The sequence below is a fragment of the Colobus angolensis genome, unplaced genomic scaffold (genome assembly GCF_000951035.1).
Source record: "Colobus angolensis palliatus isolate OR3802 unplaced genomic scaffold, Cang.pa_1.0 Scaffold221, whole genome shotgun sequence".
NCBI classification, from domain to species: Eukaryota; Metazoa; Chordata; class Mammalia; order Primates; family Cercopithecidae; genus Colobus; species Colobus angolensis.
The window spans coordinates 2988292-3005910 of NW_012115389.1; the positions used below are offsets into that span (position 1 = coordinate 2988292).

The 17619-nt window shown below is 40.1% G+C and overlaps 1 protein-coding gene across 6 annotated transcripts in view; it reads right to left on the minus strand.

Annotated features, from left to right (window-relative positions):
• Positions 1–17619, minus strand: part of ESR1 (estrogen receptor 1) — a 415435-nt gene that overhangs the window by 230394 nt on the left and 167422 nt on the right. For 5 of the 6 annotated variants that reach the window (XM_011943764.1, XM_011943763.1, XM_011943761.1 and 2 more), the window contains one exon: positions 979–1095. In XM_011943764.1, the coding sequence (XP_011799154.1) occupies positions 979–1095 (117 nt within the window). The remainder of the gene's footprint in view (positions 1–978; positions 1096–17619) is intronic. The other variant, XM_011943767.1, reaches the window with a different exon arrangement.

A 17619-nucleotide genomic window follows, 5' to 3' on the forward strand; every position in this document is an offset into this window, starting at 1 on the left:
ATACCAGCTAATTTTTGTATTTTCAGTAGAAACAGGGTTTCACCATGTTGACCAGGCTGGTCTCGAACTCCTGACCTCAGGTGATCTGCCCAACTCAGCCTTGTGACTTTATTTTAAGTACACATTTTCTACGTGTTCTCCTCCACTACACTGAAGGCTATCGAAGACTAGAAGCAATATTCCTCAAGATGAGACTCCCAAGAATACAATGAGGTCGATCAGGCAACCACATTTATGGGGCTCCTAATATTCCCAGAACTGGGATTCAGTTTCCAGATTCCTGTATGAGAAAACTAGAGGATGGGATACACGAGAAGACAGAAAACCACACACACACACACACACACAGAGCCACAAAGACACAAGCCCATAGTCACAAACCCTGTGTGCTTTGGTACTCATTAGTGTAGTGCTCAGTAATCAACTATGCCAGCACCATGCTAGACACTGAGGTTAAGAAAATGGCTGGTTGACTCAGGTTCTAAAGGAGAAAACTGCCTTTTGATTGAAATTCACATTCCTTAAGGGATGATAAGAGACTAGAAGGCTATAAATTAGCTAGTTAGCTTTCACATTTACAAGTCTCAATTTGGGGAAAGTTTATCTTCAGATATCATTTTCTAGCATTTGCAATATAAACAGTAACTGAAAAATATTTCTAGAATAATTCACTAAGCACTCTTCATTTCCTTCCATCACCGCCTCCCACACACCTTTGATTTAAAATACAATTATTTATATTGAAAATCCAAACCACAAAATGCCATGTTAGAATTTCCAGTTCCAGACACTTCCACCTTTTTAAAATCAAATGGGTTATGAAAATACTTCTGTTGCAAAGAAAAATAAGAACAGAAAAAAAAAAAAATTAAAAGAAAAAAAAACACAAAATTCCCATGGTCGTATTCGAATGGGAAAAGCCAGCACTGGGCAGTGGCCAGGGCCATCCCCAAGGACCCCTGGGAGAAATGTACCTACCACCTTTCATCATTCCCACTTCGTAGCATTTGCGGAGCCGGCAGGCCTGGCAGCTCTTCCTCCTGTTCTTATCAATGGTGCACTGGTTGGTGGCTGGACACATATAGTCGTTATGTCCTGTTAAAAGCAAGAGGACAGAATTAATATTTTTTCAGGAAACTTAGCCAGTCAGAATCCACAGGGAAACCTTTGGGAGGCTGTTTCCCCATCACTTCCTCAGCCTTACTATGTGGCTCCTCAGCCTGCCTGCCTTTTTCTTTCCTTCTTGAAGTGCAAACAAAACCTCTCATGGACTTAATTTCTACAGCAGCCAATTGCTTCAGGAGTCCTTTGGGCAAGTCACCTTTAGTTCGCACAGTCTATATTTTGTAGCACCATATTTTATATGGTTATATTTTCTCAGCAGATAAGGTTTTTTGGTTTTGGTTTGGTTTAGTTTGGTTTTATCAAGGCTGCTTGTCAAAATCATTGTCAGGGTAGAGATGTTAGAAATAGAATTTTCAGAGAGCGAGTTTCAAAGTAGCCCTTCTTAAAATATAATTTAATTAAGTACTCACATGTAGCACAGAATACCTAAATTCAAGCCGGCTTGGTAGGCTGCATGGTGACAAAGTTCAGTCCTTCAGTTTGTAAGTTAGTCCATCACTGACTGCCTAGAGAACTCTGAGCAAGCTACCTTGCGTTTCTAAGTCTCTCTTTCCTCCTCACTAACCTAGAGACAATCATGGAACCCACCACATCCAAAGATTCTAAGAATTGAATGTGAGAATGCAGGTGAGGAGTTTACCATCATTCTCTGGATAGGGAAAACACTCAAAAGATGTTCGTTGTTGTTACTGTTATTTTATGATTAACCTTCTTTGTTTTCTCTCTTGTTGATTGACTCTCTCTCCCTCAAATGCTCCTTACTCATTGGCTTTGATCACATGCAAGACTGTCCTGTGAAACAGTCACCCTTGCCCCACATGCTCTCTAACTTCCATCTTCTATCTTGTCCCTTGTTCCTAACTGAACTCAGAAACGTCTGCACATGAAATCTCCTTTTCTTCGCCTCTCTTGCAGGGCTCAACCCACACCAATCTGTTTTCCACCTCAGTTGCCCCAAAAAAGCAACTTCCCTAAGATTATCAATGAATCCTGTTGCCAAATTTTACAGATATTTTTCAGTTCACATCCTACATAACCTATCTGAAGCAGCCTACAGTGTTGATACCTCCCCTTCCCCCTTGAAAGAGGCTTTTTCCCTAGGCTTCCATAATCCCAAACACCCCAGTTGCTTCTGCCTCTCAGGCTGCAGCCTCCAGGTCTTGACTACAGATTCAATTTCCTCCATCCACCATTAAGCCAGAGCTGCTCAGGGCTCAGTCTTAGGTCTTCTTCTTCTCTTACTACTCCATGTTCTCCCACAAGAGAATCTAGTGCATGTCCATGGCTTCCATCATCACCAAATGCAGATCACTCAGAATGTGCGCTTCCAACCCAACCCTCTTCTCTGAGCTCCTGGTATATATGTCCAGCTGCCCACAGGAAGTTTCTGCTCTAAGATTTAGAAGTCACCTCCATCCCTTTATCCCTCAAAAGAAATCTGGTTTATAAGGAGCAGAATATTAAAATTCACAAACTAATAAATATTGGCATGTTTTTATAAAGTCTATTTGCATAAGTCTAAATTCTTACATATCTTGGGGAAATTTCCTGAATTTAGACTAAGGAAGTTACGTCTACTATTGTAAAACATGTTTCTCATTCTCCCACCCCAAATTTGAATATATATTTCACACTCTAATTCAGATTCTCTGCTTAAGTCTCTATTTTTTCCATTTACTAAGGGCAAGATGCAACATGCAGTGAAATGTTTTAACTACAGAGCTCTTTGTTCTTTATTCAACTTAAGGGTCAGGCCGAATTAGAAGAGGGTGGAGTGAGGACTTCACCAGAAATGCTGCTCTCATAAAACTTGGCTTTCCTTCTTTCAATATACATTATAAAAGTCACTATATAAATGGGCTTCAGATCAAATTAACATTTGCACTCTTCTATTGCATAACAGAAACCAGCAAGCTAGTCAGCAGAGTTATCAACTGTAACTTCAGTAAAAGACCACACACTGACTCAGATATCCAGACATAGTTATTATTTTTAGAATTGTCCTTATTAATAGGGTCAAGTAGAAGTAATAGAACCAGAAACAAAACTTATCTGTGCAGATGCTAACAGCAAGCAAAAAGAGTATTCTTCTGATACCCTAAAGAAACTTCCAGTGTTTAGTCTCCTGTGGTATTTATGCAGTATATGCTGATATATTTCAGTTTTTTTAAAAAATGAGTATATGGCCAGGTGTGGCAGCTCATGCCTATAATTTCAGTACTTCAGGAAGCTGAGGTGGGAGGACAGCTTGAGACCAAGAGTTTTAGGCCAGCCTGGGCAACATAACAATATCTTGTCTCTACAAAAAAAAAAAAAAAAAATTTAATATTAGCCTGGCATGATGGCACATGCCTGTAGTCCTAGCTACTCGGGAGGCTGAGACAGGAGAATTGCTTGAGCCCAGGAGGTCAAGGCTGCAGTGAGCTGTGATCGCACCACTACACTCCAGCATAGACAACAGAGCGAAAAAAAAAAAAGAATAAAATAAAAAACAAATTAGTATACATTAAGTTTCAGAGGGAAATAGTCAATAACCATTCAAACCAAATATTACTTTGACTCACTGTCTCCCCAGAGCCAGTTACTTTGTAAGCCAGAAGAAGATAGGAGAATTGAATTGGGTCAGGGGCCAGTTGACTGAGTCTCATGTTTGGATTGGCCATCCACTGTAGATACGTTTCTTTGTAGAACCAAGTGAAATTCCTGAACTAACATGTTTAATGCATAAAATATACTAGATTTTTACAATTGAATTCATCTCTTAACAAAAATGGAAATAGACGTACAACAGAATCATGTTCATACTGCAAACCTTTTGTGTTAAAGCTAGAATTGATAAACTGGCAAAAAGAAAAATTTAATAAATACGTATTTGATATATGCAATTAAAACAAATTCTTCTTAAACAAACACCATTAACAACTATTTCTAAGTCTTCAGCTCATGTCAGAAGAAGAAAAACAACAAAGTAGGTTTTTTTCTTTTCTTTAACAAGTGTAACCTGGTCAATATGTGTTATTAAAGCAATTGATTTAAGTTGCATTAAGAAGACATTCTTTTTAAATTTTATTATCTGGTCTTCTCAAGATAATGCATGAGAAAATCTTGCTGAAGTAGAGTTGATTTTCTAAAAAACAACTCACACCAATTGTCTTAGTGAAACATAGCAGTGTGTTTTTTTTTTAACTGAAAAGACAGGACTTGATGTACGTGACCAGATTAGCCCCAAAGTCCTTCTGTGCAGGCCCAGATGAACCAAGCCCAAAGGGCGAAAACCATGATGTGATGTTCAGGTGAAGGTTTGGAAAAATAATCAGCACTATTTTCTTGCCCGCCAAAAGATAAAAATAAAAAGCCTCTGGAGGAATCTAAGGTTTGACTGGTAGGAAGTGGAGGTGACAGGTGGTGAATGAGATGGAACCAGAAAGACAGGAAGCAAGGAGAGAAAATGCCTCTCAGTAGGAATCACCAGGCCCACCCCAGCCCCTGCAGCAACAGAAGGACCCACATTCAGCTTTTCCCCAAGCTTCCCTTTTTCTTTTTCTTTTTCTTTTTCCTTCTCTTCTTATTTTCCCTCCTTTGGTAGCAGCTGGTTTAGCTTTGTTGTCATTACACAGAAAGTCTACATTTGTTAGTTATGAAAATAAATAACGGCCCATACATATGCAGAGATTCAAAAGGAATATGAAGACAGGCCAAGCAGTTGCCTGAGAGAAAGCCAATATAATATTGCAGGTCTCTCTTTTTTCACCACTATTCCCTCAGTATTTTCTGGCGGTCACTTCAGACCAAATCTCTTTCCTGAGCTTCTGAATGTCCACCTGCCCCCGTCCATCAAGACTTGACTCTCTCACACTCATCAAGATGGATGTGCCCCAGACAGAACCGACGACTCTCTTCTTTCCTTGCCAGTCTGTTCCTATTCACTTCCCAGCTGAACCAAGAAATGTCTGCACGTGAAGCCTGAAACATGGGCATTATTCTAGATTCGACCTTCTTCCTCACTTGACCCTCCCTCCCCACCTCCCACCACAGGCACACAGATCAAAACAAATATTTTCTGATGATTTTTCAAAGCAAAACCAATTTTGCCTCCGGCACCACCATAGTCCCTACCTTCTCCAGCCCAGATGGTTACCACAGCCCACTGTGGGACCCTCTGTCTCCAGCCTTCCCCCACCAATCCTTCCCCACAGTGTGGCCCCAGTGATTTTCCTAAAATCATATGCCATCCGGCCACTATCCTGCCTCAATATCCTGAGGCTCCTCCAAGCTCTAAAAATGACATCTAAATGCAATGCCTTCACACAGTTTGCAAAGCTCTTAATATTTTTCCTTGCCTTCTCTCCCCCACTCTAACTCCCATCCAAGTTCCAGCCATGTCTTTCTGTTGACACATGCCATGCTTCTCACCCCCAGGACTTTGCACATGCTCTTCTTCCTCGTGGAAACACACTTTTCCTCCTCTTAGCCCAGCTGACTCCTACTCATCTTCTAAGTGTGCCAGTCAAGATATCAATTCCTCTGTGCAATCTTATCTGCCCTTCTAGCCATGCTTAGTTTGTGTCTTATCATAGGACTTACTATGTTGGGTTTTAACTGCTTGTCTCAATGCCCAGGTCAGTCTAGGCATGGCAAGGGATGGACCATATCTGTCTCATTTATTGCTACTGATCCTGAGCCCAGTGCATTCTCACACACATAGTGGAGCTCAATAAGTATCGAATATCTGAACAAAACTGAGATGCTAAAGCTCCCCTTACCGCCAACTTCATCTGTGGAGCATGGGCCTCTTGAGAGGAACGATTGGGGTTCTATAAAGGAAGTAATGAGTGGGAAGGTGAGGACCCTGAACGATATGAAGGCCATTCTGCCTCAGGACCCCAAAACTCAAATCCACAAGAACAAGGCTTGGTTCTAAGCAGGGGCAGTCTGCTCTTCAGCACTGGGCGGGGAGGAGGGGGCGGCAGACATGAACCTAAAACAGATATTCATAGATGAAGAGGGTCAGGAAGGGATCCATGAAGCCATGCATTGCCCATGAATTATCCTACTCTTTCCATTTTGAGGCCTTGCTGCTTTCCTAATATGAGTGTATTTCATGATTGCCCCAAAGAAAAATCAATATATTCTAATTTTTCCAAAGCTTGTTCTATATAGAAATGTTTTTCTGAATTAAAATGCTATTTCCCCCACTATAATATGTTGGTTATGTAGACATTTTAATACGGTTCATTTTACTAATAATGATTTGTTTTCATAGTGTGTTTTAACTTTTTAAAATTTCTATTCCAAGATTTTACTAAACTCTACAAGATTAGCAGTTTCCTTGAATCATCTCCCCATTCACCATCATCACCAGGAAACACTTTAGCTTTAAATAAAATAGGTCTATGGGATTATTTTCCTAGAAATAAAAATCCTTATAAATGAATTATTAACAAGACTGAAGAAAAAGCATATCTTGATCAAAGGGTTTCTTACATATAAACTACATAAACTGTCCTGTAACTGACTCATTTTATGAGAAGCTGAAGTTCAGAGTACTCCTCTCCTTGCTTAACAGTTGAATAAGATACTAAAAATACTTGCTTCCATCATAGCCTGCAAATTTGAAGATCCATTTGTCCCAATAAGGCAATTCTATGCCACAAGTATGTGGTGTAGTTATTTCTCCTTTATCATAACTTCCTAACTTTATGGAGTCAGAAATTATACTTGAATGGTCCTTTCCCACTATTTCCATCTTGAATTGACGCATTTCAAAGCGCTCCACAAACTTACAACACATCTAGGGATTTAATTTGTGACTAGAAAACTTCAAAATATATCACATCTATTCTTGCTTTATAATTTTTTAAATAAGTGCATTTCCTAAAGAGATATACAGTACTCTGAAAAAAAAATTAAAGTCAATGAGACTTTCATAAGGTTAGATTAAAAGTCAAGTTATATAAACTGGGAAAAGGTGTTGTCTCATTAAGGAATAAACAGCATTTCTTATCAACATATAAGAGCATTTAGCTAACTGTTCATATTTTAAGGCTCAGAAAGGAAAATGAATTCTAAAAGAAAAATGAACTCTCCAATGTTTAAGCACTCACACATCAAATAAGAGCCAATTTTAGCTAATCCTGTCAACAAGCCTCATTGGAGGAGTCCAACAAAATAATATTTTATTTTCAAAGTCCTATTTTTTATACCCGATTGCCCCATAAATTTAGCTAACATATGTAAAGCTTGGCTACCTTTACAGTCTCCTTATTAAAGGCACTCATCGAATATTTACATAAAATTAACAATGATTTATCACATTTTGAAGCATTCAGGAACTATAAATAGTTTAAGCTGACAAATAAGTCAAAATCTGAATTCCTTTCTACTTCTAAGCATCAATATATTTTCATAGAGTGTTAAATACAGCTTTAAATCTGATGTGAAATCACAAGTTTCTATACATATTTGGCCAAAGGAAAACCTATGATATTTTAGTTTTATCAGTGAAAGACTATATTATCCTTTCAGTGTTGAGGCACAGAGAATATAGTTTTGAGCTGTAACATTTGGGAAAATAGTAAGAATCTACACATGAATTTTCAAAGCACTGTTATATAAACCAGCAACTGCCCAGGCCTGAGTAGGCACTTCTAAGAGCTGTTCCTGCTCTGGCTTGTTCATTTCACACTTGTGCTCACTTCCTATCCGGGGGTAATTCCATAGGTTTGTCTGGCCATTCTCTCTACCAAGGAAACCGAGTCTTCTAGGTACTGAACATCACATGCCAGGAAGTGTGTTATACATTGATTGTTTCATTTAACCCCCTAGCAACTTTATGAGGAAGGAATTATATTAATCCTATTATACAGATGCAAAATTATAATCAAAGTTTAAAAGCCTGATCTAAGCCAGACAGCAAGCAGGTGGCAAATGGGTTTTGAACCAAGGTCGCCTTTCATTCCAGAAGCTGAACTCTTATGCATCCTAACTACCTTCATATATGGAAAACCCAGCTTCTCCAAAGGGCAAGCTCTTCACTCAAGAATAGTATCTGCTTTCCAGATTGCAATCATGCAAGGAATCTCTGCAACTGTGTGACCACCAAGCGTTCTGCTTCCTAGGAAGCTCATGTATAAGAAAGAAAAAGTGAGGAGTTAACACAGCCAACCTAATGTTACTGTCTTCTGTTTAACATATCTACAAGACAAATACTTACTAAGACCACACTAACATTAAATTATTTGGGCAATACGCTCCGACTTAATATGACAAGGATGAAACGCACAGTCCAACTCCCCAGCCACGATGATACAGAGAAACAGAAGTCTTGCCCTGCCTTACACTCTGAGAAAGATATTGACTTCCTGCAGTACCTAGTATCTGTATCTACCCCAACCCTTGACTCTTGAGTGATACTTTGTCTTGGTAGGGCCACCCACATTATCTACTGTAACCAAAGCAAAGAGGGGTTATGGGAATCGCAACATAGAATTAGAAAACAGGTTCAAACAATGATATCCTTGGAACTCACTAGCAAAAAGGAAAGGAAGACTGGCAAGGAATTTGTTATAAAAAGAAGAATTCAAAATGTTTTTACATGGAAGTGGGAATGTATGATTGTCATAAAACATGAAGGAGTAAAAGTATTCACAGTTATGCCAAGGAAAAAAAATCATACCAAAACACCTACTAATCATCTTTGAGTAGTAAAGTAGATGAGGCAGAGAGAAGACGTGAAGAAGTTTTCAACAGCTTTGCCAAATAGTTATGGCTAAAGGGAGGAGGAGGAGAAAGTCAAATATCCTAATAGTTTGTGCCAGGATGTTTTGAAAATTGTTCATACCATTAATCAAAAAAAAAAAAATCTGAACTGGGACAGAGGTGGCAATAAGTTGTATGGAACAATTTAAAACCTATTGATACGAGATTTCCATTATAAACTCAAAGCAACCGCCCAGCAGACTATTGCAAATACAGTTCTGAAGCTTGGAAGTTGTGTCAAAATGAAGTGGGAGACCACGTTCCACTTCCAATAAGTGGAAGCAATACCACCTCCAACAATTCCGCTTTGGGGTGTAGATCCAAAATAATTGAAAACAGAAACTCAAATAGATATTTTTACACCCATGTTCACAGCAACATTACCCAGTATACCCACAAGGTGGAAATCATCCAAATGTCCATCGACAGACAAATGGATAAACAAAGTGTGGTCTATCCATACAGTGGACGATTATTCAGCCCTAAAAAGGAAGGAAACTCTGACACATGCTACAACATGAATGAATCACGAAGACATTATGCTAAGTGAAATAAGCCAGACACAAAAGGACAAATATCGCATAGGCGCACTTATATGACGTACCTAGAATAGTTAAATTCACAGAGACAGAAAGTAGAAGAAGGGTAACCAGGAGATGTGGGGAAGGGGAACTCGGAGTCATTGTGTAATGAGCACAGAGCTGGCTGGGCACGGTGGCTCATGTCTGTAATCTCAGCACTTTGGGAGGTGTAGGCAGGTGGATCACCTGAGGTCAGGAGTTAGAGATCAGCCTGTCAAACACAGCAAAACCCCATCTCTACTAAAAATACAAAAACTTGGCTGGGTGTGGTGGCGAGCACCTGTAATCTCAGCTACTTGGGAGGCTGAGGCAGGAGAATCTCTTGAACACAGAAAGATGAGGTTGCAGTGAGCCGAGATCGCACCACTGCACTCCAGGCTCGGAGACAGGAGCGAAACTCTGTCTCAAAAAATAAAATAAAATAAAAAATAAGTACAGAGCTTCAGTTTGGGAGGATGAAAAGTTCTGGTTGCATAAAAATGTGAATGTATTTAATGCCACTGAACCATACACTTAGAAATGATTAATGTAGTAAATTTCATATTATGTGTATCTTATCACAATTTTATTTTTATTTTCAATATATATATTTTTAAATTTCAATAACTTTTGGGGTACAAGTGGTTTCTGGTTACATGGATGAATTGTATAGTTTACCACAATTTTTAAAAATGGAGTTGAAGGCTGGGTGTGGAGGCCTATTATCCCAGCACTTTGGGAGGTTGAAGCGAGGGGATCACTTGAGTCCAGCAGTTTGAGAGCAGACAGGGCAACATAGTAAGACCCCAGCTCTACAAAAGTTTTTTAATTAGCCAGGTGTGGTAGTGTGAGCCTGTCATCCCAGTGACTCGGGAGGCTGAGGTGGGAGGATCACTTGAGCCTCGGAGGCTGAGGTTGCCCTGGGCTGTGGTTGTGCCACAGCACTTCAGCCTGGGGGACAGAGTGAGATCTGGAAGAAGAAGAAAGAAGAAGAAGAAGGAGATGGAGAAGGAGAAGGAGAAGGAGAAGGGGAAGGGGAACGGGAAGGGGAAGGGGAGGAGGAGGAGGAGGAAGAAGAGGAAGAAGAGGAGGAGGAGGAGGAAAAAGAAGAAGGAGGAGAGGAAGAAGAAGAAGGAGAAAGAAGGAGGAGGAGGAGGAGGGTGTGGGAAGCATCTACATGGGGCGGGTCAAGAATAGGAATAAAGTTGGCCTGTTCAGATTCCCTTCTGTGCAACATGCACTGGGCCAAGGACTGGGTAGCAGCAGACCCCATGTGCTTCCCATGAACCGGGCGCTGGGCTAGGTGAACTCAGCATTTTGCCTCATCTAATCATCACAAGCAATGGGTTAGATTACCCTAGTTCCCACGTCACAGAAGCAGAAACTGAGACTCAAAGAGGTTGACTCACTTGTTCAAGTTCTCTTGGCTAGCAGGTGGCAAAGCCATCATTAAATCCAGATCTGCCTCATTCACATCTTTCAGGAGTACCATGGTAGGGTTGGTGAAATAAAAAGAACTTGATGATGACTGAACAAGAACACCTAAATATTGTTATATTTTAAACTATAATAAAACTATTATTCCCTGATGGAATTACTATATGGTATCATTGGGAGGGCATTTCAGAAGCAGTAATAAAACTATTTCCAGAACCCATGATTCCTAACACTTCCACAGCTATATCTCCCAAAATATGGAAGAGTAACCACATAAAAAGTATTCATCCATAAATTATGACATACGCAAATCTTTCTGGAAAGCCTTTCCAATACTCCAGAATAAAATAAAGAAAAAAAGAAAAAATAGAAAGCAAAGTATTAAGGAAATAAATAAGAAATTTATATTCTGTGACAGAACAACTGCAGTATTATGTTTGGAAATAAATTTTGACTCACATATTAAAGCGAATATCTCCAATTTACAGCCGATGCAATGAGCCAAAGAAAATGAAATAGGATTTGGCTGTCTCAGTGAACACATTCCTAAAAATCCAGTGAGGACATTCAATGTGCCATGATTTGAACTATTTCACAACCACATCTGTACACAATGGCATGCAAATAAAAATGGCATGCCTTAATAATGCATCCCAAATTATATTTTTACAGCTAGTTAATTCCAGTTAATCTTGTCAGTGACAACCACCACCTTCAAGAGACATCTTACTTTCATTATTTAAGAGGAACAAAAACATATTATTTGCATCTAAGTAAATTTTCAAAGAAAAAAATATTTTTAAAAAGAAAATTCTAGGAAGAAAATTGTCCTGGAAAGTTTCTTTTTCTAAATAATACAAAGTGAAGAGGAAAGCCTCTATCTATTTGCCCTCACTAGACCCCAGTCTGTTGAAATTTTGGCCAGGGCAGTGACATGATCCCTTTTTTTGTCCAGCCTCTAACTTACCATCTGCAAAACCACAATTGTTTTAAGCACCTGGCAAAGGATCAAACCAACAGCTGCAATAAAGGAAAACATAATGAAATCAGTGACCACCATCTCATTGTAATACCTCAGGGACAGTGAACCGCTTTCAGTAATGCTTCTCAGGGCTCAACAAATCAGCAAGTGCTATTCTACAGCCCAGAAAAGGACTTTCTGAAATTGTTCCCTCTGGGACAATAGATAACCATCAAAGAGGAGAGAATTGTGACGATTGGTGTGATTACTTCAATGCCATGCAGCATTCAGCTCACCTGCAGACCCCTCTCATTCATTCTATTCAATTATTTCCAGAGAATTATCCAAGCTTTCCTCCCACTTGCACTTATTTGAAATCTAAACTCTGGTGTCCAAAGTAGTAGAAACAATTTCAAAACTGTTCTTGTCCTAAGCTGAAGAAGCAAGGAAGAGGAAAATGGTCTCACAATCAGAGCAAGAGGGTAAAAATCAGAAACCCTGAACAGGATTGTGCTTACTGCCCTGGCTTCCCAGACTCGTAAATAAGTCCATTTTCCATCTTCCAATTTCCGGGCCATTTTGGTGCTTTGGGAGAAAATAGAAAAGAGAGTTCACTCAGCTCTGGTGAGGGGTGGAATATGCATGTCTCTCAAGCTGTCACACCTGAACGTTCCCTTGTACACTTTTGACCCTGTAAGTGCTTAATAAGGGGTTTCACTCATCTTCAGGAGCCCCCCCCAAATTAGCTTCCTAGGAGAAGTTCCTCCCAGGTATCCTGATAAGAGTAACGAAAATAAATTGTTCTATTAAAAAGACACCTTCACCCATATGGTCATCAGAGCACTACTCAAAATAACAAAGTCATGGAATCAACCCGATTGCCCATCAGTTATCCTAGATAAAGAATATATGGGCCTGGCACGGTGGCTCACGCCTGTAATCCCAGCACTTTGGGAGGCCAAGGCGGGTGGATCACGAGGTCAGGAGCTCGAGACCATCCTGGCTAACACGGTGAAACCCCGTCTCCACTAAAAGTACAAAAAATTAGCCAGGTATGGTGGCAGGTGCCTGTAGTCCCAGCTACTCGAGGCTGAGGCAGGAGAATGGCATGAACCTGGGAGGCGGAGCCTGTAGTGAGCTGAGATCGTGCCACTGCACTCCAGCCTGGGCGACAGAGCAAGATTCCATCTCAAGAAAAAAAAAAAAAAGAATATATAGTACATCTACACCATGGAATACTACACAGCCATAAAAAAAAGAATGCAATCATGTCATTTGCAGCAACGAGGATGCAGCTGGAGGTCTATCTAAGCAAACTAGCATAGAAACAGAAAACCAAATACCATGTGTTCTCACTTATAAGTGGGAGCTAAACATTTGGTACACATGGACATAAAGACGGAAACAATAGACACTGGTGAGGATTAGAGGCGGGAAAGAGGAAGGGGCAAAGACTGCAAAACTATCTATTGGGGGCCAGGCACGGTGGCTCACACCTGTAATCCCACCAATTTGGGAGAGCGAGGTGAGCAGACCACCTGAGGTCAGGAGTTCGAGACCAGCTGGGCCAATATGGTGAAACTCCGTCTCTACTAAAACTACAAAAATTAGCGGGGAATGGTGTTATGCGCCTGTAGTCCCAGCTACTTGGGAGGCTGAGGCAGGAGAATCGCTGGAATCCGGGAGGCGGAGGTTGCATTGAGCCGAGATCACACCACTGCATTCCAGCCTGGGTGACAGAGCGAGACTCCAACTCAAAAAAACAAAAAACAAAAAAACAAAAAAACTATCTATTAGGTACTATGCTCATTACCTGAGTGACAGATTCATCCACATTCCAAACCTCAGCATCACTCAATATACCTTTGTAACATACCTGCATATGTACCCCTGATTTTTAAAATAAAAGTTGAAAAATAAATTTTAAAAAATGCAAAAATAAAAAAGGAGTAATGAACGAACATTTGGATGCTTCTGAATCAATGTCAAAGGGTTCCTCTAGCACATGATTAACACACAAGTTCAATCATCCCTGTTTTTAAAATTGGTTTAAGTCCACTTCAGAAATAAGAAAACAAACTAAAAGATAGCCTGTCAGACCTAGAAATAACTACTAGTCATAGGTCCTTGAGGAACCACCACACTGTCTTCCACAATTGTTGAACTAATTTACACTCCCACCAACAGTGTAAAAGCGCTCCTATTTCTCCACATCCTCTCCAGCATCTGTTGTTTCCTGACTTTTTAATGATCGCCATTCTAACTGGTGTGAGATAGTATGTCATTGTGGTTTTTATTTGCATTTCTCTTGACCAGTGATGATGAGTTTTTTTTCATATGTTTGTTGGCAGCATATTTATGTTGTTGGCAGCATAAATGTCTTCTTTTGAGAACTGTCTGTTCATATCCTTCACCCACTTTTTGATGGGGTTCTTTGTTTTTTTTTCTTTTTTTTCATGTAAATTTGTTTAAGTTCCTTCTACATTCTGGATATTAGCCCTTTGTTAGATGGATAGATTGCAAAAATTTTCTCCCATTCTGTAGGTTGCCTGTTCACTCTGATGACAGTTTCTTTTGCTGTGCAGAAGTTCTTTAGTTTAATTCGATCCCATTTGTCAATTATAGCTTTTGTTGTCTCTGCTTTTGGTGTTTTAGTCATGAAGTCTTTGCCCATGCCTATGTTTTGAATTGTATTGCCTAGGTTTTCTTCTAGGGTTTTATGGTTTTAGGTCTTACATTTAAGTCTTTAATCCATCTTGAGTTAATTTTGTTACAAGGTGTAAAGAAGGGGTCCAGTTTCAGTTTTCTGCATATGGCTAGTCAGTTTTTCCAACACCCTTTATTAAATAGGGAATCCTTTCCCATTGCTTGTTTTGTCATGTTTGTCAAATATCAGAGTGTTATAGATGTGTGGCGTTATTTCTGAGGCCTCTGTTCTGTTCCAATGGTCTATATATCTGTTTTGGTACCAGTACCATGCTTTTTGGTTACTGTAGCCTTGTAGTATTTGACCCAGCAATCCCATTACTGGGTATATACTCAAAGGATTATAAATCATTCTACTCTAAAGACACATGCACACGTACGTTTATTGCAGCACTACTCACAATAGCAAAGACTTGGAACCAACCCAAATGCCCATCAATGATAGACTGGATAAAGAAAATGTGGCTCATATACACCATGGAATACTATGCAGCCATAAAAAAGGATGCAATCATGTTCTTTATAGGGACGTGGATGAAGCTGGAAACCATCATTGTCAGCAAACTAACACAGGAACAGAAAATCAAACACCACATGTTCTCACTCATAAGTAGGAGTTGAACAATGAGAGCATATGGACACAGGGAGGGGAACATCACACACTGGGCCTGTCAGGGGGTGGGGGTCTGGGGAGGGATAGCGTTAGGAGAAATACCTAATTTCGATGACAGGTTGATGGGTGCAGCAAACCACCATGGCACGTGTATACCTATGTAACAAACCTGCACGTTCTGCACATGTATCCCAGAACTTAAAGTATAATAAGAAAAACAAAAAGAAATAACTACTAGTCTACTTTCTTAGCTTACATAACAATTTCTCCTAACAAACCAAGATAAATGAATGAATAAAACCTTTACAGGTTTGTTTGATGAACAAATACAATCTACGCATAAGAAGAAATGCTCTATATATACTTGCATGGTAAATTTAACCCAAACTAAAATAGAAAATCTGGTGCATTTTATAGTTCTTCTGGTTGGGCACAGCTTCTTCGTTATTTGCTGTTTTGGCCTTGCACTCAGACAAAGAACTGTGTGAATATTAGATGTTCAGTAAACAAAAACAAGAGTGGTTTTAAGGTCTATACCACCTGGGCACCCAGACAGCTTGAGTCGCAGTGGTCATACTGCGCTGGCAGGAGAGTTATCTCAGATGGGATGCGTCCCACATCAGAAAGCAGAGTTCTCATTTCTCAAGGGTGTTTGGCTTCTCACCCTTGGTGTTTGGCTGCATTCCATCCACATCCCACTCTAGCTGATGAGAAAAGAGAGCCCAGTAAATCTAGCATCTCCGTTTCTTCCCCTCTCCAGAGCTAGCCTCAGGAAAGAAAACGATCCAGCTGTGTGTCCTAAACATGCTACTTAAGGCCTGCAGGGCACACCCAGGTCCTCATCGGTGAAACGAAAGAGATGTATCTGTTGTTCGTTAGTGACTATTCAGTTCTAAACTTCAATTATTCTCTTTTCTCACTGTCCTGAGGTCTATGTCTCCTTGTTGTCTGGCTTCTTGATGTTCCAGATTGGTGATCTTTTTACTGCTTTCAAAGAGTTTACCTAAATGTTGTGTGGCGGTTGCACTAAGTTGCAGGAATATGGGCCTGTTTAGGGAATGTTAGTTGTTGGATTCCCAAGCTCTATGCGATCCTGGGTGACACCCAGGTTACCCTTCTGGGATTCCTGATATGTCCATTGATGACTGCTATACAACCCAATGAAATGACATATGCAAACCCTCTGTCAACTACAAAACTTTGCACCAATAAAAGGTATTATTACTCCATACCATGGACTAATATACAGCCATTAAAAATGAATGAGACCAATATGTACTTATATGTGAAGATCTCCAATACATATCATTTGATGAGAAAAGCTAGGCACAGAATAATGTGTAGAGCATAAGGCAATGTATGTTAACAAAATATCTATGTGTGGGGTGTGTGTGTGTGTGTACATACGTAATTTTCAGAAGAAATTGTTAATAGTGTTTACCTATTGAGAAAGGGACTGTAGACTTTTGAATGAGACCAGAGAAAGACTTTAAACTTTCATCATGTACAATGTTGTACTGCTTAACATTTAACCTTGTGTATGCATTTGCTGTTTTTGTTAATAATCCATAAAGAAGAACTGTATGCTTAAAAAATTTCAAGCCAACACCAGCCCGGCATCTACAACCTTCTATATTTCCTCGTTCTGCTACCATCCCATCCTGTGGTTATTCCCCTACAATTCACAGACTAAGCAATGAACTTCACCACTAGAACTTTGTTAAGCAAGAAAAAGCTACCACGGTTCTTTCACACAGAATAGGAAAAAGGCTAAGTGTGAGCTGTGTTTTCAGTCTTTATATACCCAAGCAAAGAACAAGCAGCAGGTACCTAAACTGCAGATGAACACTGCAGTCTCTGTTTCTGGTCCGATCAGTCACAAATGTATTTATGACTCTCCTCCCCAAACTGGGCTGATGGCCCTTGGCTTTTAGCTCACCCAAACCTTTATTCCTACAGGGCCTTGGTCTCCTCTCCAAATAGAGGATGGAGTCATCCTTAACCTTCATCCTACACCTGGTAGGATATAAGGAGACATACAGGAGCATCCTAGCATCTATCCATTGCACAGTAACAGCCCCGTTTCCCCTTGGCAATCAGAACTAACCCCAGCCAACTCTGTGGCCCCCATCTGATGCCTGTTAACTTGGTGGGACAAGGAGCCAACTATGATGAGGTGACACTCCTCACTTCTAATGGCCTTTCTGGAAGCACTCCTTTCCCTTGGGGAAGGCAACAGAACACAATGGTTAAGAGTCAGGCTTTGCAGTCCGACTAGTCAGATTCAACACTGGTTTTGTTTCTTACATAACTTGGTTTCCTTGTCTGAAAAGTGAGATTAATTACAATGCTGACTTCCTCAAATTTTATGGAGGATTAAATAAGATGATGCATCCAGGACACATAACATAGAGCCCGGAGCAGGGCGAGTATTCGTTAGACATTAACCATTATTATTA